The sequence below is a fragment of the Haliaeetus leucocephalus genome, unplaced genomic scaffold (assembly GCF_000737465.1).
Source record: "Haliaeetus leucocephalus isolate CR32 unplaced genomic scaffold, Haliaeetus_leucocephalus-4.0 Scaffold251, whole genome shotgun sequence".
Classification (NCBI taxonomy): Eukaryota; Metazoa; Chordata; class Aves; order Accipitriformes; family Accipitridae; genus Haliaeetus; species Haliaeetus leucocephalus.
In genome coordinates, this window is record NW_010972687.1 from 313,232 (window position 1) to 334,931 (window position 21,700).

Here is a 21,700-nt window from a genome sequence, read left to right on the forward strand (position 1 = left end):
CCTTTCCCCCCCCCCCCCCCCCCCCCCCCTTCTCAATTACAATACATTTGGAGTGCAGCTATATTATAACACAGAATAGGTACGTGCAATGATTAAATATTGGTCAAGCGCCAAACATTCATGCATTCTGTTGGAACTCTGAGGGAAGTATGGGCATTAGCATTACAAGCATAGCATTGTTGTGCTGGAAGGGTATTTTTGCTCAAATATGTAGAGGAACACTGTAAGTGATTTTTTTTTGGTAGTATTACTTACTGTAGAGACTTAATGAAACAGTTATTACATAAATTCATCTGTATTAAAAATGCGCGCCAGAGCATTTTGGAAATTCTTGTCACTGTTTCACTATGTTTGAATGTTCATGGTATTTAGACAGATCCTAATTCTGGAAACTTTACATGGCTAGCCCACTGTATTTTTGAGTAGCACTTACTCAAAGTATCCCGTCTAATTAGACCCAGATCTTGCAATGACTTGTATGCATGCTTGACTTCCTTATCTACAGTGTACAATAAAGCTAGGAGTTGAAGTTAAGTGCAAGGGTACATTTTGCAGGATCTGTATTTAGACTGTAACTTTTATTTTAGCTTCCTGTTTTGTTTATGAACTTTTTTAAAAATTAAATTTTTTGAACTACTTATTGGCTAAGCTGCGAGCCTAGAATGTGCTGAATACACTCAACTTCTTTTGCATTCAGGAGAAGTTCAGGATATTCACTGCCTGTGACTTAATGCCTGGTTTACCTTTCTTTTCCAGTTGAATTAAATACAATGACTGAAAATGATTTTATATTACATTGCAGTTTTTCTTTAAGGGCCAGCCTGCAGTAGTTGTTTAATTTCAACAGTTACTGCTAGATTTTATTTGCCTTTTACATTCCCCTGAACAATAATTTACCATAATCTAAAAAAAAAGTACTATAAATTGTAATATATCACCAACAAGAGTAATTATATATATTAACCACCTTAGACCACTTTTTTATTTATTTTTTATGGCATCTCAATTAAAATAACTGAAATGTATGATCCAAATATAACAAGATTTTTGACTAGACATGGGCCCAACTGAAACCTCAGCTGTCAGTAAGCCTTAAAAATGAAGATTTCTGTTGTGGAATCAAGGCCTTTGGTTTGGATCTTCCAGTTTGTGTAAGAAGGTATTTGTTTGCCTGTGTCTTTTCTGTTGGTTTTTCACTTTTTTTCCTTTTTCTTTTTCTTTTTTCTTTTTTCTTTTTCTTTCTTTCCTTTTTCTTCTTTCTCTGTGTGTGTGTGTGTGTTTTGTCAGAAAATCAGCTTCATCTTCTTTCTTCTGATTTCTGACATTATAAGTCATATTGCCATGAAGTGGGACAAAGAAGAGATTGTGAATTCTAACCAAGGAAGGAACTAGATTCTGCTGTCAGTTAGATTTATGGGGGGAAAAAAATGGCATCAGTATTTGCTTTGGCCAAAAACTATAACTTCGGTTTAGCCAAGATATTTAATGAATTAAAATTATATATATATTTTTAAGGCATAAAAGAAAAAAATACTTTGAATAGACTTAATCTGTTCCAAAAATATAATTTTACTAAAATTACCACTATTTAGTTTTTGTTTTTATGTTTTTGTTTTAAATTAAATCTACCTTTAATTAGGATGAAGATGAGACAAATAAAACCAAAAAATGTTTTAGGTCTTATTCTTGCTGTAAAGCTGGTTAACTTAAAAAATTCACACAGCTCTAATCTCAATTACCTTACTCTAAAAGAGGAATAATGTCAATTGCTGTTATCGTATTTCGTTGACAAAATAAAGGGAATGAGGCATATTTTCCTGTTCAAACAAGGATTTTAATATGTTGTAGTTAGAAGTAGAAATGAAGTGCAGATAAGATGAACTGAAACCAAAGATTAACATTATAATATGCATTACCTGAAATAGTTCAACTGTTTGTATGACTGAGGTGAAATGTTGATAAATACATAAATGTATGTATGTTGATAAATGCGTCAAATTTTGGGACAGATTTCACTGAGGGAAAGTTATGAGATCAGGAAACTTTAAGGAATAGAAAATTTTTAAAACTGATTTAAAATTAAATATTGAGTCAGAATGCTCTAGTCTCTCACCAGGCATAGTTGACCAGTGCTGTAGTGAGATTTACACAGCACATGAAGCTCCAAAATGTGATATCAACCAGAGAAGTTATTGCTTACAGGGCTACAAAGAACTAGTGGTTCATTCTTACTCCTATTAAAATAAAAGGTAGGAGTACTTCAACAGAAATGAAATCAGGACATCAGCAGTACTATCTAACAATTAAGAAAGGGCATTCAGTTTATTTGTCTTAGATTTTATTCTATCACTGGGATGTTATGTTATATTTTGTTCTTACTCTACTGGCCATTGTTTTTGCCCACTAAAATCTCAGTGTGATGATTTCAAGAAGCATGAAGGATGCATATTACTAAAACTGAACTTTGTGTGTTGAGGTGCATTTTCTGAACACACTTATTATGCTGAGATGGCCCCTTATGTTTGAATAATTTCTTACTACATAGGTAGTTCCTCTGAGTGAACAGCATTACCCAAAGAGTGCTCTCTTACAAGCAAGAATGCAGACTGTGGGCCAGAGGTCCTAAGTTTACACCACAGACATCAGTGCAGGTTTTACCACTAATTTGAACAGCTGGATTCTGCTGGTCCTCCATTAACAAAACATATTTCTGCAGGAAGGACTCACGTGGGAAACATCTTCTCTATACGGGGAGAATCCAAGATTTGCACTGCTACAGTCGATAAGTGGTTTCATAATACAATTGCTTATTTGAAAGATCAAGACCTTGAGCTTTAGGCTGATATAAACCCAAAGAACTGAAACAAGTACGTGTTGAAGTAGAGTTGCTTGACGAGAAGAGAAGAGAAGAGAGAAGAAAACAGTTCCAGTTAGAAGGGACCTGCAATGATCATCTAGTCCAACTGCTTGACAAATTCAGGACTGCCCAAAGGTTAAAGCATGTTATTGAGGGCATTGTCCAAATGCCTTTTAAACCCTGACAGGCATGGGGCATTGACCACCTCTCTAGGAAGTCTGTTCCAGTGTTTGAGCACCCTCTCAGTAAAGAAATGCTTCCTAATGTCCAGTCTGAACCTCCCCGGTGCAGCTTTGAACCAGTCCCATGTGTCTTATCACTGGATCCCAGGGAGAAGAGATCAGCACCTCCTTCTCCACATCCCCTCCTGAGGAAGCTGTAGAGAGCAATGAGGTCACCCCTCAGCCTCCTTTTCTCCAAACTAGACAAACCCAGAGTCTTCAGCTGTTCCCCAAATGACATGCCTTCTGGCCCTTCCACCAGCTTTGTTGCCCTCCTCTGGACGCATTCAAGGACCTTCACATCCTTCTTAAATTGTGGGGCACAGAACTGCAGGCAGTACTCGAGGTGAGGCCACAACAATGCTAAATACAGTGGGATAATCACCTCTTTTGACCGTCTGCTTATACTGTGTTTGAGGCAACTAAGGATGCGGTTTGCCCTCCTGGCTGCCAGGGCACAGTGCTGCCTCATACTAAGCCTGCTGTCAACCAGCACCCCCAGATCCCTTTCTGCGGGGCTGCTCTCCAGCCATTCATCACCTAGTTTTTACTTGTTTCCAACGTTACTCCATCAAAGGTGCAGAATCCAGCATTTCTTGGTGATTATAAAAAACCAAAGTTCTGGCAGAGGCACCAGTCTTGGAGCCAGGTGTTGATGTCCTGGGCTCACCTGTTTCTTCCAGTGTCTGTCCCCTTTACTGGGAGGATTGAGGAAAACACTTGTGCTCCTGAATCCTTCAGCAGTCTTCCCAGGGTACTGAAATCTCTTTTGATTAAGCTTGGTCTTCTTGTTGAAACATCACTGGTACACACTTGAAAGAGCAAGAGTAGGTAATAATTTGAAAGCTGTACTAACCTCATCAGTTTTCTGGTGACATCTCTGATCTGGGCCCCAGGGAGGCAGCAAACTTCCCTGAAAAGAGGGTCTGGTCTGCAGATGGTTTAGATTATGTTTGTTTTAATGTATTTGTTCTTCAGTAAGTCCAGCAGAATGATTCAGCAGCTAACATTTTGTTACTGTTTTGATTCATGAAGCTCCTGAACTGCAAATTGTTGAAGGAGTAGCAATACATGCTTTGTTTGTCTTTGTAATTTTAGGAGTACATTCACTGTTTGGTCAGTGGCTACTGAGCTGGGCAAACCTTTGGACTGATCCAGTATTTTTCTTCTGTGCTCTTATTTCTACAGAGAACTCTAAACTAAAATCTGGAGTATTCTGTGTTTGCAGAATGCATGGTTCACTCTCATATCTTAAGTTTTTCCAATGACTTGCCCCAAGCCTGGATTTTAGTCAGGAACTAATTTTGTTTCTCAGAGAAAGAAAAATTTCAAAACCAGAATGTTTTCTTTAATACATACATCTTGTACCTTCAGTGTGCAAGGAAATTTTCTTTTACCCATACTCTAGAAAAGGCAACATCCTCTAATGTAATGTTCTGCCTACACTGAAATGTCAGTACTGAAAATCAGAGAAAAACAGTTCCAAATCTTGCTGGGCATTGTTTTTGCACAGGTTGCATATTCTCACTCCAGAAGCCTGTGGAAACAAGTCCTCTTATCTGCAAATATAAAACCTATTCTGCAAGATTAACCTCTTGAGGAAGATTTACTCTGAGATAAAAAAGGATTCTTATCATAATTTTCTTTGGCATTTTGAAAGCCAAGGTCTATTCATCATCAGGGAAGGTTTGAAGAAATGAAGTTTTCCTTTGTGTTTCTTAGGTTGCTATGGGAACCAGATCACTCTTCACTCATTAATCATGAGCACAACCGCCAGAATTGCAATCTGTACCTGTAAGCTTGAGTCTGTTCACAGTGATGCCCTTTTAACTGTCTTACAGGTTCCTTAAATCTTCTCCAAATACCTTTTCTCTCTCTCCCACTGCCTTACAGACTGTATTTTCCCCCCATCTCACTGTGTATAATGGATCTTGTGGATCATTTGCGTGTTATTTAGTCTCACTTCTGCCTTTATAGCTGTATGTTTGTACAGATACCTTGTAACCCAGACCAAACCAAATAGTTAGGTTCTGGATGACCTTTGAGAGTTACTCAGGCTTTACCTTGCTAAAAACACTTGGGCCTAAATGCCTATTTTGTAGGTTCTTATTCTCAGGGACACTGCTCCTTGGAGTTTCTCAAGTGTTTGTCTGTTCTGTAAGGTAGCTTTGAAAGAGAAAAGTGCGATGACTATTCTGAACATTCTTCACCCTGCACCCTCACTGAGAAGCACTTTATTCTCAGTGTTAGCTTTTGAAAATAGTCCTGGTGCAAAGGTTGGAAAAGCCACCTTGTGCTACTCTCTGCAGAAACCTGCGTGGGTCAAAAGGCGATATATATGGTATTTTGCTACATGGAGATGAAGTAATCTCTGGGAAGCGGTGAGAAGTATTCATATCATAACACGCTGTACTTTCGCAAGCTGGGTGAGGTGAGTGGAAGTGAATCAGTGAGTAGGTGAGTAAGAATTGGATGAGGAATGTGTAGCTCCATGGGAGGACACTGGCAGAAGACAAATAAATTAGGAGAATGCCTGACTTTCACAATCCATTCTGAGAGGAAGACCTATCCTTCTGTTGATTCCTATGAATTTATCAATGATCCACTTGAGCTCCATGTGTTGCAAATATTTAGCTCCTCAGTGAACTAGGTGCTCATATTTAGCATTATTGGTTAATGGTGTGGCAGTTTCTGCTTGTGAAGTGTACATATGCAAGTCAATAGATATCAGAGAAGTTTGTCACTTGCTACCTTCATAAGTATTCATATTTTGTGTCTGTTCATTAGGTAGGTGCAAAAGGGCAAATGCAAATTGTATTATTAGAAAGAGAGCGAGAGCTAGAAGTGTTCGAGAAAACACTTTGGTCCATGTGTTGTATTTTAGACATATAAATGAGACCCAGGATTGTTATGTTCTTGCATTGTATTAACTCTGAAATTCTCTTAGAATAATTACTTTAAGTGGCTCAAATTCTTCAGTTTTACCTTATTTTTTTTCTCTTGTCCTCAGCGTCAGTTTATAGCTGACTGCTTTCTAAAAAGGTAAGTTTGACTCTGAAGAGTTTCTGAAACTCATTACAGTTTTAAGAGTCCAGAGAAAATATTAGTGGTATTCTGAAGTGATCTAAATCTATGACTAAGTGAACTCACACTGAGACGTGGAAGGTAGATGCCGCAATTGCACAAAGAAAATCATCCTCGTTAATGACATTGCTTCAGCAGAACTTTCTTTTTCAAAAGTTACCTTTGCAGAGGAAACTGGATTTAATTTTGTAGACTTCATGGTGTTTTCTGGTGCCCACCAGAAGACAAGTCATCAAAATTTAATCATGGCCTGATGGTCAGAGGTAATGAAAACCCACAGTGCCCATGGATCTATCTGCATCAGAGGGATAAATAATAGCTCATTGCTGCTCTAGAAAGTAGGCCTAGAGTGTTCAAAATTGGGTTATGAGAACTGAGGTACCAAAATCATAAAGATAATCTTGGAAGTGTGGGCTTGAAATTTATTCAGCACAATTTCTTAGACACTTCATCTGTCCAATTTTGTGTTTGCATTTGCTTGCACAGCAGTAGGAATGTATTTGAAGCTTGTAAGAATTTAGGATTAAACATACATATTGAAGTCGCCCTTAAGACTTGACTTGTCTTTGGCTCTCACTTCAGATTTCAACGCCTGTGCAAGAGTCTGCCTTTCAGATCTCAAGGGATGCCATGCACTTGAGCATGTCAATTGGGTTAGTATGGCAGCAAGCAGAGGCAGATGCATTCAAGAGCATGTGGGCAGAAGAAGGTAGGGAGGTGAACCCTGCTGTGCACAGCCATTGTTTTGACACTGTGTACACAAAGCCATAGATCCTTTTGGGATTAGTGCTGTCTAAGGCAATTTTCCTGTTACATATCCCAGGACTTGACAGTGTCTACAGGCAGAATAGTGTCTGTGAGCATTAAAGATTCTTTATCTCCTTAAAATATGAGCAGCCTCTGAATTAATGAAGTGAATCAGAAAGAAAAGTATCGCCTGAATTTAAAAGAAAGCATCATCTGTATTTAAACTACAAAGACTTATCTGTCCTTGATTAAGCCTCTCTGACAGTTCCTATCTTTGCTCTTAGACCTTCAATGTAGATACAGTAAAGATATATTGCCACACTGGAGCCCTAAAACAAAACCGGGTCCAAACTTGGAGGGAAACAGACAGATTTTACTTCACTCCCTGAGGATCCCAGAAAATATTACAACACTGTCAATCTTCTACCTCAGTATCCTCATGCCTGGCGACCAATAACCTGCAGTGTTACTTACTGGGCAGATTTTACATTCTTCTCTGAAATGTCTGACATGGGATGTAAAGTATCAAACTGATATAAAAGTATGATACCTGTGTCTTAATCTGTCTGTAGGTTCACTACTGATCAAGAAGAGAGATTTCCCACACAGTCTGCCTCCATTACTTGCTCTATTCTGCTGGTACCTGGCATCATGCCAAAAGAGAGTAATTCATTTTCTTGCCTGCACAAAGCAGGACAACATTGCCCAAGACTGCAGGAGGCGGTTTGATCTATTCTTTGGTTCCCTGTGAAAAATTTCTTTGGCCAAAAAATTCAGGCTAGTAGGAAAACAGGCAGTTCAGTTATCTTAATTAACACATATAACCCTCCTTAAAACTAGTTCTGTGTCTACAAAAAAGAAAAAAAAATCAATTAAACTTTGTAATTTGTAGGCAGTAAGAGAATCACTTGCATTTCATTGCTCTCAGTTTACAATGCAATGTCACTGTGGTCTGATACTCCTTTTTAAATTCCTACAGCTTCTATAAGTGACGCTGCACTCAGTATAAACCAAATTAGTTAATTATTTTTATCTCTTACAGTATACATTAAAGATCTCAAAGCACTTCAGAAAGAGCAGGTGCCTGATGACTTTTTGCAAGAGAATGGTCTTAAGTCTTTTGCAGATCCATAAGTATGCACAAAATGTATTTGCATTTGTATATGAATAACTACTTTTCAGTATGTGAGCTATACAATTTTGATTCCAATTGCTATGATTACTACATTTTGTTTCCTCCTTTTTTTTTTTTAAATAGACCATTCCCCAGGGCTTTCTGCTGTACTTCTAGTAGAAATGTTCATAGCATTGGAATGCTTTTCCTACTCCTGCTCTACAGTTCTTACTCAGATTAAATTCCTCAGTGGTGTTGAAAGGAAGATAGGACAAAGAGAGACTGTGAAATCATGCAGCATTTGCTTAATTTTAAAAAAAGAGTCTGTGTAAAGACCATAAAGATGAGAAACTAAATGTGTCACATTCCATATTTTCTCACCTTGAAATGTTACTATTTAAAGTTATTTTTATGGCAGTGTAATTTCTTTACAGTTTTCAAAATAATCCATTTCTTCTAAGAGACAGGGAGTTCAGATTTTTTTTTTCAGAGGTCTCTCTATATATCAATTTTCTGATAAGTTATGAGAAACCTACTACTGTACTCATCTATGAATGAAGTTATTGGTATGAGAAAACTCACTGAATATTAAGAGCAGAAACACAAGTGAACAGCATCTCTACCTGATTAATTTTAAGTTTGAAGTTTACAGGTCATGCTTTATTTCGGGAACACATGGTAATTTGCAAAAGCTGCTTGGGATCTTGCTATTAGCCCACTGCTGTGCTTCTGTTCCAAGTAGAGCTAACATTAAACCAATCTCTTTGACTCTCAATAGTATATGAATCGTAACTACCAAAGAGTTGCCTTAATAATATGCCCTTTACCAAACTCTGGCATCTTAGTACTTCCAACTTTACTCAGCAGTGAGAGTTAATACAGTCTTTGTTTTACCTGCATCCATTCTGTTATCTTTGAAGCTTCTAAAAAGCCCATTTTAAATCAGAACTTTGAGTGCAAGAACCTGAGAGTAAATATGTAGTGAGTATTATGGATGATTAATATTTAGGAGATGAGTGATCTGAAGACAAAGGCGAATGAATGCAGCCCCTTTTTCTGTATGCCAGCTGCCCATGAACAATCTTGCAGTCTCCTTATGCAGGCTTATTAAGCTCATATACAAACAAAATCAGCCTCTGAGTTACTTGCAATGACTATTTTTAAGAGAAGTTGCTATTCATAGTGCATTTCACCCTAATTCAAAGCAAGGATTGGCACTAAACAGTTGCAGAAGAGACAGAAAGAATTTTTAGTCACAAGTGTTGTAAAGAGCACTGAAAATATTACCATAGGAAAGAAAGTAACATCTGATAGCAGCAAAAAAAAGATTGGTATTGAAGCAGATTCTCTTGCTTAACTCCTTTGCTTCTTTTTTCTCCCCACAACCAAGCAGGCAGCTGACATGAATCTGGTTAACATGCCATACAAAAAAAAGACCACAGTGTAATTGCAATCATATTAAAACCTGGTCCCTCCAGCTCTTCATTCAGCAATATTGAAAGCTACAGGGGTAGTCACAGAGGAAAGCATTAGGCTTGACTGCATTCATGCAGAACGGCTGGCCACAAGAGTCATAGGGAGTTTCATGGTATGACATATTAGATTGGATGACTAGTAGAAAGAAGAAAGTAGTATATGATGAAAATCCTTACATAAGTTTGGTATGCATGAGCATTTATGTTGGTCTTGTTTCCCCGGGAAACATATTGTTGACACAAAAGCAGAAAGAACATTGAAATAGCCGTGACTACTGGTGGGAATTAATTTCTGTTGGGTTTTTTTTTGGTTTTTGTTTTGTTTTGGTTTGTTTGTTTGTTTTTTCTTATGGGTTGCTTTCAGTTTTCTTTCCTGCTATTCACTCTCCTCTGTATAGCAACATTCAGTCTCCTGGTACTGATGATAGTGCCTATTAAACCAGGCTCCAAAAGACAGGGAGCAAGTGGGAGAAACCAGAGGGCCCAGTGTGAACTCCTCTGTGGAAATCTGTCTGAATTCAGAGAGGGGATGGAAGGTCCTGGTAGTCTCTAAGTTTAGCACTTAGCAAGTAGTAATTCCAGATAACTATTTGCAGATCGGTGACTTGCTCTAGATTTGCACCAAAAGAAGTAAAGCTTAGGTCTACTTTTTTCTTTTGTATAATCTTTCAAGGAGATTTTAGCAAAGTCTTACTTTCTGAAATATAGATGGTCTTATCAAAGCATCTTGGCACATCAGTACTAAGTTGGGCACTACTTTATCTAAACTCTGTGCTTTCTCAAGAAAAAATTTGTCTAAGAGTTTGCAAGTGGAATGCCTTTCTGATGAGTCACCCTGTTGCCTCTCAGTCTTGAGTTACTGATCAGTTGCACTGCTGTCCATATAGCCACAGGAAATAAAATTTTCTTAATGTAAACACAGTGGAAACAATGAATTGCAATGTCTTTTGAACATTTTCAATCCTCTGTGAAGGTGAGCTATTGAGATACAGATTCAATCAAGTTCAGCAAGTTAAATGGCATTTATCTGAAAACAGCAAACTGTCTGCCAACATCGTATTATGTTGAGAAGGAACTTTTTTTTTTAATCAAGCATGAAAAATGAATCAATGTTTTAGTGTTTTTTTAGGGCAGTAGCATTGCTATTGCAGTGACTTGCTCTTGAATGAAATTTAGAGTCTGTCCTTATGTCTATTTCCTTAAAAAAAAGCACAGGCTAATGATCTGTTTTCAGGCCTAGAAAATTTGAACATCTGTGATAATGTTCTGTGTCTGATAATGGCTTCAGAAAGTCAGTATATCTCTGAGCCTAAGTGTGGCATTCAAGCAGGAAAGAAAAAAAAACCACTGCAAAGGTTAATAGCTAAATTAATACAAAAATATTCTTATTTATGCTGGAGAGAGAATTTAGAAATGGTGTTAAAAAATACATACACTGGGAAAAATACAATTTACTTGGTGAGACAATGCAACAGTGACTAATTGGTCAGCAGCCTGCACATAGGCTCGTGACAAGAGAGAGAGGAGGAATAATTTTTCCCTACCTTAAGAATAAGGATAAAGGTTCATAAAGGGAATATTTACCCAATATGCAGTTCTGGCATCCATCTGAACATGATATGCAATCTTCAGAGTCAGGATCTTCCACTTCACCTGTGTTTTGCAAATCACCAATTTTGGGTTAATTCTAGATAATGGAAGGCCAACATTTGGAAGCACTCAGCAAGGTTCCCAGAAACAAACTTTATTCAAATCCAAAAAGGAGAAAGACAAACAGCAATTTCTTTTCTCATTTATTCTTGTGTAACACCACTCATCTGGAGGAAAATACTCCTATTTTACATTAACTTGATATTAGAAGAGAATCAGACCTGGAGTTTAAGGACCTCAGGATCAGGTGTGATTGTATATTACAAAATAGGAACCACGACCCTTAACCAGATTTCTGTAACGAATTAAATAGAATATTTGTTAACTCCTGCTGAAGGATGCTTACCTTCTCTACAACTATGCTTCTGACATATGTCTTGCATAAGGTAGTAGCCTCTGAAACATCTTTTGCAGTGGCTGGAGTTCAGGCACACCTCACAGTGCGCAGAGCAAGCCATACAGGTATGCTCTGAATGGTAGTGACCTGGAGGACAGCTCTCTCTGCACTCCCCATTATACAGGAAACGTTCGATCCCTCTTCTATCTGTGTGGCAAACAAATAGGAAAAAGATGTTAGCCATAGAGGACATTTGGGCATAAGATTCAGCTTTATGAATCACTGGTGCTGGAGCTGATGAGAATGAATATTGTTCACTGACTGCTAGATTTGTAGTTTTACACCAGATGAGCTAAAATGTATAAAAGTTTCAGGACCTCAAACCTTCCACATTCCTGGAGATTTATGGCATTTAAAGATTTCATGCTAATGACTAATTACTGTTTACATCCATCAATCTAATAAAATAAGAATCAAGAGATTTCCATTACCGAGTTCCCTTTCAGTGAACATACAAGTATTTGTACTGTATTGTACATGCAGATGTAGAATTGCCATTAGGAAAGCAAAGCTGTCCACTTCATCTTTGGAAAGGATCAGTCTGTGTCCATAGTAGATTAAACTGTAATGCTCATCCTAGTCACAGCTAGAATCTGGAATAGTTTAGATTTGAATCTAAATAGCAAGTGTGCATCTATTTGCTATCAGAGCAGTAGCATTCTCTAGTGCATGGGGAACTGGGAGGTCCCTGCTTCAAGTCCTTCTGAATGAAGGAAACCTGTGAAGACACCTGCAGCTCCATGTGCCATGTGCTGCAACATGGGGAGTTTTCTAATGGGTTATCCTACAGTATAAATTATATACAATAATGTACTAAGTGCTAAGTTTTAACTATAGAGCAAGAATTTGCTTACCATAATTTATTTCTGAAACTGCAGAGAAAGCAGCTATAATAGGAATAACTGCTGCACCATTGCAGAAGTATTCAGACTTTGTTTCTTTTACTTTTTGCATACAAATATTTAGAATGATCTTTTCCAGCCTCCTCAGGGTGTGACTCTCATCAGTGTCTTCATTTCTTGATACACAGAAATACAGAAATTTATATTGCTGTCCACCACAGGGAGAGACTTGGGGAACAACTATACAAAAGTCTCCCTCACATTGGACCTGAAGTACTATTTGAAAACTTCGTCTACTCAGTCACGTTTCCCAAAGTGAGAAAGTCAATCACATCATCAGTACGACAAATTAATGCCAGTCATACTAGTGTTTTCTTGTGATCTAGACACTTATTACTAAATAAAGCCTGGGCCATTAATTACTAGGCCTGAAATGGAAGTAGCATCTGAAAAGAGAAAGGCTGTGAATGCATTGTCAGTCCCCAGAAAAAGGTCACCAAAAAATCCTCTTTATTAAGTAAATTGAAAGTCAAATCTTACATACTCATTTCCAAGGACGGCTCAGGCTAGTTACACATACTTGTATGTAATAGCCTCAAGTTCTTCAGCCATCAGGTTTTACAGAGGTGAGAGGGAATAATTTTTAAAATGGAGCTTCAAAAGGAGAAAAGTTGCTTTTTGGAACAACCACAACTTTAACTATATTACCCTCTATCTCAACCTAAGCTCTATAAAAATGTGTCAGAAAGACGAGTTTCTATGTGTGTTAGTGGTAAGCTTCTCTTTGCAGGCCCTGGTTGTCCAGCTGTAGGGACACAGTAGTCTGTGGTGAAACCCATCACACGTTTCCTAGCCTTCCCCAGACAGATGTTTTGGAAAGCTCCTTGGCTCCCTGCCTGCTTGTGCAAGCTTGCTCCATTTCAGTGTAGCACATACTGTGTAGAGGCTGGGGGAGGCATGTATGGAGCTTTGTTTTCCGGAGGCAGGCTATGTAGGTTTTCCGTCCTTTTTTTCCTGTGCTACTCCTTCTGTTTCTGTTAATGTAGCTCCTACTCAAAATATACAAGGAAAATGCATAAAGATGCAAGGACAATGCAGAGTTGTGTTTTCTTGTACTTTTAAAAAAATAAATTGTGTTCCAACTCCCTTCAGGGTTAAAACACGATCATGATGCAGATCAGTAGCAAAAGCACTGTTTATTTTATTAGCTCTAACAACTGAGAGCAGAGGGAAAAGGAAACTTGGAGGCCTAGGAAGGGGAAAAAGCTGCAAGAGGAAATCTTTCTTACCTGTTCCACAGGCAATGCATTTGTTAGGTTCACTTCCACTGCAGTCCAGGCAGGTATGATGGCACAAATGACATTGTCCTTTGAATTCAAACTTTCTTCTGGGACATTGCATAACACAGCGACCATCGTCAAAGACTCTTTTGTGGCAGAAAGAGGCATAATTACAAATTTAGCAACTATTTGTTCTTTAAAGAAAGCTAACAAGAAACCCAAAATGCTCTTCTTTCTCTCTATTTACAAGAGTCCTTGCACTTTACGCCTTCATTTTCCTGATCTTATTTATAGTATTTACTAAGTGGAAAGTCAACCATGTTTTGAACCTGGATCTTAGACTTCAGAGATTAGGTTTTTTTCCTGAGATTTTTCTGAGAAAAATCACCTTTTGGTCCTGTACCTAGATGTCCTTCTATCACAATCCCTGCAGTGGTCACTTCTGTCTGTTAGAAGGAAAGCAAGACTTGATCTTTCTCTGTGAAGGAATGATCCACCTGTTGAAGTTTCCTATTAGTTTTACTTTAAAGTCTTCCTGTGAGCAACATTATGGCTTCAATAAAATGACTTTGTACTAAAGTCAAATATCTATCTGAATCTTGGCCTTTAGGAGATGTAGTTTTAGACTTGCATATCTGCAAACACTTAGGAGTTTAGCTGCTAAATGTTCTCCTTTTGCTGGGTAATGAAATATTTGGTAGAGAATCCTTTTATGGGATGAAAATTTCTGGTCCTTTTTTCACCGCTACTTAATGTTTACTGGTTTTAATCTGTTTGGGAGAAAAGTAGAAAAGCATCAATACAGATATGACTATTAAAAGAATATAAAACAAGTTGGCTAGAATTTGACAGTGTTTTCAACATTAAGAAAATAAGAGAGGAGAGACTGTAATCTTCCACACTTAACTGTTTTTACCATTTTGGTATCTGAGGACTTAGGACTCAATTTCTAGAGAAGCTGAGCACCATTCAGGATCTCAGTACAGATTTTGAGACTATCAGCTTGTCTGTACACCCAGGGAACAGTAGGCTTTCCATAACATTAAGATAGTGCATGCTTCCTTGGAGCCAGCCAATAGCATTAGAGAATGTCTGCAATATGCCTTCATAAATTTGAGTTGCTATGGTCATTGTCAGATTTATTCTGAAAGAAGAGGAGAAAAATAACCTGCAAAGTTGTTGTGGTTTAACCCCAGCCAGCAACTAAGCACCACGCAGCCACTCACTCACTCCCCCCCACCCAGTGGGATGGGGGAGAAAATTGGGAAAAGAAGTAAAACTCATGGGTTGAGATAAGAATGGTTTAATAGAACAGAAAAGAAGAAACCAATAATGATAACGATAACACTAATAAAATGACAACAGTAATGATAAAAGGATTGGAATGTACAAGTGATGCGCAGTGCAATTGCTCACCACCCGCCGATCAACACCCGATTAGTCCCCGAGCCGCGATTCCCCCCGTCCCCACTCCCCCCAGTTCCTATACTGGATGTGACGTCCCATGGTATGGAATACACCGTTGGCCAGTTTGGGCCAGCTGTCCTGGCTGTGTCCTGTGCCAACTTCTTGTGCCCCTCCAGCTTTCTTGCTGGCTGGGCTTGAGAAGCTGAAAAATCCTTGACTATAGCCTAAACACTACTGAGGAACAACTGAAAACATCAGAGTTATCAACATTCTTCTCATACTGAACTCAAAACATAGCACTGTACCAGCTACTAGGAAGACAGTTAACTCTATCCCAGCTGAAACCAGGACAAAAGTTAAAAACCAATTTTGTCAAATAGTCTTTGAAACCATTTAAAATTTACCATGATTGGAAAAGTCTAGGCTTATGGAGTGCAAAGATGGAAGAACAGGCTATCATGCAAACAGCCTTCCTGAAGTGCACATGACAAAGAAAACTTAGGAATTGATTAAAAAGACTTGTGAGGCTCAAGGCAGGCTGCTGGAGGGAATCAGGGAGAAGCTTGTGTGGGTATACGAAGTATTCAGTAAAGATGTATTTCTGCTCTGGAATCTGACAATAAGATAGTCCTATGCAGACTGTAGCTCATATAGCTATACCTGCATGTTTAAGAGCTCCTCTGGCTGGTTTCTTTGCAAATGGGACAATGTGACAGAAGTACTGGAGGTAGCGGGGCTATGCTTATATAACATGCAAATATTACTGTGTTGTATTACATGTGCTGGCTGCAATGATAGCCATCCTTACAAACAGCTCACACAGTGGTAAAGTACATTTGTCTCACTTTCTGTTATGTTGTCCCTAATGGAAGACGCCAGCAGGTCAGGTCTTGCCAGTAACTTTTGTAGCTCAAACAGTAAACAGACAGGCAAGGAATTTTGTGAAAATCAGTTTGGCTGGACAAAAAACTACAATTCCTTAATTTTTTAAAAAAAGGTAACAGCATTTTGAATTGTCAAACAAGATGATCTGACAGTGATTTTATTATGAAATAAGGTGACATCTACTGCTGAATTTTCACAAAGAACAGGGATTGTTCAGTGTTTTTGTTTTCACATTATTTTCAGTAATTCCCCCCAAAGTCTTTTCATACTTTCAAGGAGGAAAGGTGTTCCCCTGTAGGAAAGCAGTACTGCTGAATTTTAGTCTGTATTATCTAATGGCCACTCATTATTGTCTTCAACAGATACCACATGATTTAGGATTCTGTCAATTAAACAGGTCTATTTCAAGTACATAATGAATAATGTCCATTGGAAGGATTTACTCTTTAGCCTCTGGGTGAGATATTTCTTTATTATTATTTCTTTTACTACTGACTGTCGTACTATGACTTTTTCTAACAGCTTTCATAATGTACAGAAGGAGTATAGAAATCTTTTGGAAACCTTAGATACCAAAATTGAAAACTGTTAGAGGATTTGTTATAGGGGAGACAGAAGCACCTTTCCAAAACTCACAGGGACCTCATTACTGCAAACACCTAGCTGGTTTTGCCTAACGGTGTTGTTCTGTACCTTCTTTGTTTTGCAAATATCTCTGTGCAAAGTTCACAAAATAGGTTGCAAGGAAACACAATCTAATTTAAATGCAATTGTGCATTGGAGAAATCCAGTCTGCAGTCCAAAATTCTGCCCAGACTTCCTGTGCTAATGCCATTTCTGACGTAACACACCTTAATACTATTTCCTCAGTTATGAATTTGTTTGGACTCCATTGGTCCTGGTGTGTCTTTTACTGGTGTAGTCACATCATAGATATTTGCAAGGTAAATTGCAGGATTGCTTGGGTTGTTTTTTTCTGTGCCTTACAGGACCTGATTCTGATTTCATACCACTGTAAATATCAGCTGACAACAATGCAATCTGACAGAACCACAGCTATCAGTGCAAGAATAAAGCTATTGGTAGGACATGACTTTAAAACAAGCAGACTCCTGGAATAGGTGCGAGATGACCTAAACATAAGCCTCTGATCTGCAATGTCCTGTGGAAAAGCTTCTTTCTAGTTCTGTTCACTCCTTATGGCAGGTTAGAAAAATCAACCTAACTTAAAACATCTCAGTTAGGGGATGATGTTTAGGTGCTATTAATATCTCCCAAACTAGCTGATTGCTAGCCTCAGTGTCTGTATTCAAGCCTTGTGCCAAGCTCCATAGCTCTGTACAACTACAGATGCCCTAGACTCTTGTTAAATTTATCACTGTTGTGATTCTAGCAATTATGGTTTTGAAAGGATGACAATGAAAGAGAGACTATAAGAGAATTTTTTTCTGTATCTGTGGGAATCATCTGCCTAAACATCAACTGCCCATGTTAGCCAACTGTCTTGTTCAGATACCACTTGTCTTCTCACTTGCCTGGGTTTTGTTTGCCCTAACCATTGCTTGCTTTTTCAGTTGACTCTGCAAGCTAGTGCTTAAGACCATATAGCCACTTCTGCGGATGATGAGGCAAGGTCTTTGTGCTGCAAAGTGCTAGGAGACAATCACCTTGTGAATGGGCAGCTGATGCAGTTGTCCGGCTCAGGTCCAATGCACATCTGACAGGATGCTTCACACAACTGACATTCTTGGGAATCATCGAGGTATTCCCCTGGTAGAAAAAAGTTTTTTTATTTCAGATCAACATCTCACATTTAAAAAAATGATTCACCAAGCCAGGCTGGAAAATACAATGAGTAAAAGGAATTAGATCTGTTCTGATTTACTGAAATGAGCACGTTTCCCTGTGGTATCAGGAAAACAAGTACTGGCTCCCGTGGATGCTCAGAATTAGTAGTTTCTAGTCCTTATTTATTTATTTATTTTTATTTTCCATGTGAATCTGACAGTGATTCTTGTTGTTTGGGTTAATGCTATTTCTTTTGCATCAGTTGAAGTAATGGAACTCCTTAAGATTCACCATGGAGAGTTACATCAAAACCAGTGCTATCTAGCAGTATTCATTACCTAATGTCCTTTGGTGAAGCTGCAACATGCTCCTGATTGCAAGCTGCTGCATAAAGACTGTGCTCTTATGGGTGTGGAGTATGCTATGTGAAGAGGAGGACTTGAGTAAGCTTGCATTAGTCAGAGACATGTTGGTGACTCCCAAACCTCTAGCTAGAACATCTTTTGTCCCCCTCCCAAGCTGCTGCTGGAAGACTCCACACCTAAAATCTCTCATTTAGGCTGAATGAAAATTTGGTGCCCAAACACTTGAAAAAAAATATTATGTAATAAGAATTATTGCCTTAAAACTGAGATAATCATGAATACACTAGTACTACTATGGCATTGAAGTGCAAAGTTTGCCTCTTTATTTACTGAATATTAAGTAAAATATTGGTACAAATGGGTAAGCTGTATGCTTCACAACTGTCAGAGCAGAGATATTAATTTGGTAAGTAGCATGAATACTGTATCTGTGTGCAGCATTGTGTGGGGACAGTAAATCTGTTTATCAAGCAGTTTTATAAAGCTCAAGATTGGGTCTTTAATGTCAGTTTGCTGTGGGAAAATTTATTCTAACTGAGTATATATATTTGAGAGAATTGGCTGTTCCTTTATTCTTAAGTAATGGAAGAGGTTGGGCAGAGAGTCCTATATAATACATAAAACCTGCAGTTTCTATGGATACTTCAATATGGAGAAACTCTTTCCATTTGCATTGCTGCTGGGAAATCCAGATTTGGCAAACACAGTGAACTTTAGGAGTCAAAATACAAATGTGAAATGACTTGGTTTTGGCTCAGTTGCAATAGAGTTCCTTACATTGAAAAGGCACTGTACCAGTAACTATTGCTCTAAGTGTAAAACGATGTAGGAAAGAAACATTTTCTAAAATACTGCAGATTATGTTCTCTGTCCCTTGTGTTTTCTACTCCATATTAATCTGTATTAACAAATTTTATAATAGTTGAAATATCTGGTATGAGATATAACCTAGGATAGTACTTCTCATGCTTCAGGGGAGGAGAACAGTATGATTATAAAGGCATACCAACTGCAATGCCCAGCCAACTGTGGGTGAAAGCTGAGGTACCCAAAATGTAGGTAAAGATACAATTTTCTTTTTGTAAAGGTTTGCGTGTCTCCTGAAGAATGCAAAAATGTAAAAGACAAGCCAAAAGCCAGTGACAGAGCCACAGAAAACACAAAGACAGTGCTCCTCAGAAGCCTAGGATCAATGCTAAGTGGGAAGAAGTTCAGAACTGGAAGCAAATGAACAGTCTCTTGATGAGATCAGGGAAACAGAAATCTTTGTCTGCATACATATGCACACATTTTTATAGTTCTTATTATCCAAACAGCATTTTGTATATATATTTACATGCATTTATGTAATCCCACACATGCCCATATAGGCCTTGAATTGTGTAAATTGACGTAATTCCATGGAAGTGGTGTAGCTTTTCTGAACTGCAACACTTTATCTGGTATGATAGATTACTTTATAAAGCACTAATGATAAAAATGTTATAAATTGTATAGTTGTTTGACATAGAATTGAGCAGGATTCTGAATTTATCCAGATATTACTGAGATTAAACGTTGTATTGATTAATAACTATCAAAATACAGAGTATTTATAATTCTCACGTTCTAGAAAAAAAGACTGTGGCCTGCTGTCCAGTAGATCAATAGGTCACTGACAGATTTGCTTAATGTAGGCCTCTTGAGTCTTTCTGATACATATTCAGAGGGTATAACATGGAAACCCATGATCTCAGATGCTCTGTGAGATTTTAAAGTATAATTTGATACATATATATATATACACACACACATATATATATGGACAATACACAACCCTGAAAAAATACAGTACCTGCAAAGTCTTCCTATTGCAGGTTTGGTGGCTCAGTGCTTTATACTAGTGGCTTCACATCACTGGGAAATCTGTCAGGGCAATGTTACTAAACAATTGCTTCTCTGATCTTGTTTTGTGATACGTGTTAGAAAAACTTCTTGTTTCTCCTGTCCTTCACTTTATTTGCCCACACTGCCTGTATGCTTATCCATTGGACCTGAGCTACTAATTCATACACCTCAGCTATGCCCACTCAAGTCCTTCCCACATGGTAGAAGTGCCTAATTTTAAAAAGTTTTTCATATTTCTTTGTAGTGCCTTTCATTGGAAGTGCTGTAATGCATTTCAGCTGTGCTGGAATAGTGCCAAGACGACCAGTTCTCTGCTTACTTTATCCTCCAAGGTGAAGCATTTTAAAGCATACTGTTATAAGAATGTGCACCAGAAAATACTTACATATTAGGCCCTCTGAATTGCAAGTCACATCTAGAATTGTAGATCTGCCACTAAATGTTAACAAAATAGTTTTTAGTGGATATTCGAAGAGTTAACACTGAAATGCAACTTTAAAGAAGACTTTTAAACTATTCCAAGTGGCAATGTAACTGTTTGCCAGAGTTTCTTGTGGGTGATAAATTTCTTTACAAAACTCGCTAAATACTAGTAACCAAAGACTCAACTCTCTTTTTCTTTTAATTTCTTCTGTATTATATGAATAAGGCTATGTTAACAGACATAATGCCTCATAATGGGAAGATTTTAATGTATAATTTTTTGTGTCACTAGTTAGAAATGTTTAATTTAACATCTGGGCCACATCATGTTGTAGGCTGTGCCTTAACTGCATACAAGAGCCCTACACTTACGCTGAGTTTCTATCAGTTGATATGATGAATTTTAAAATGAGGTAAGGACTATTGTCTCCCATTAAGGAGGCAGAAAAACTAAGTTGCAGTAAGATCATCAAGTTAGGGTGTATTAACATACTAGAACCTGTCTCTCCTGAGTTCCAGACTAGAGCACTATCATAGTTGCCAGGTCGTTGCTATGTCTTTGCGTAAGTAGTATTAAGTGTACAGCCCTTACCTTGTAACTATTTCTTTCCTGCTTTTCAAAAGGTGTGCCATTCATTGACAGCACAGGGTGTTTCAGGAGACCAGTTAGATGAAGGTGTGAAGTTTCCTTGTAAGTTAGGCCTGGAGATACATGGTTTTATCTGCTGGCAGTCATAAATGAATCTTTCTCTTGTAGCCTCCCCATGAGAGTTAGTCACTGCAAGTCACGTGTTACTTCGCCACTTTTCGCAATCAAAACATCACTTTGTCTAATTTAAAAATGCTCATTGGTTATCTTCTATAGCATTGCTCCAGTGACTTTTCTTTATAATCAATGAAAAAATGACCTTATTTCCTCCCTTTTGCTTGTTTACTTTCATGGGAGCCTGGCTATGGATTTTGTACTTGGGCTTTTGTATGTAATCTTATGGAGTACAAAGGTTTCACAAAGCAGATAACAAAACATTGATCAGAATTGTTTTTCATCAATCAGCAGTGAGAACCAAGAGGATTCTGTCTTAGGGAGCTCTCTACTTTTTCCATGTTCGGCCTTGATACATTTTATTTTGGCTGGTTTGTGGGATCAGCTCCTTGCGTTTTGCTGAAGAAGTATTTATCCATAGAGCTTAAATCCATAAAGAACTTAGACTAACCTGCATATAACAAGCCATTAAAATTCACCCTTAGGATTCCTCTTAAAGTTACCCCTCTGTTTAG

At 38.0% G+C, this 21,700-nt stretch overlaps 1 protein-coding gene across 1 annotated transcript in view; it reads right to left on the reverse strand.

The window, feature by feature from the left end:
- The window catches only part of PCSK5 (proprotein convertase subtilisin/kexin type 5), a 255,130-nt gene that overhangs the window by 29,769 nt on the left and 203,661 nt on the right, over positions 1-21,700 (reverse strand). Inside the window, exons 21-24 of the mRNA XM_010568726.1 lie at positions 17,627-17,729; positions 13,677-13,813; positions 11,495-11,692; positions 11,083-11,151 (exon numbers count right to left, since the gene is read on the reverse strand). Coding sequence (XP_010567028.1) covers positions 11,083-11,151; positions 11,495-11,692; positions 13,677-13,813; positions 17,627-17,729 — 507 coding nt within the window. The remainder of the gene's footprint in view (positions 1-11,082; positions 11,152-11,494; positions 11,693-13,676; positions 13,814-17,626; positions 17,730-21,700) is intronic.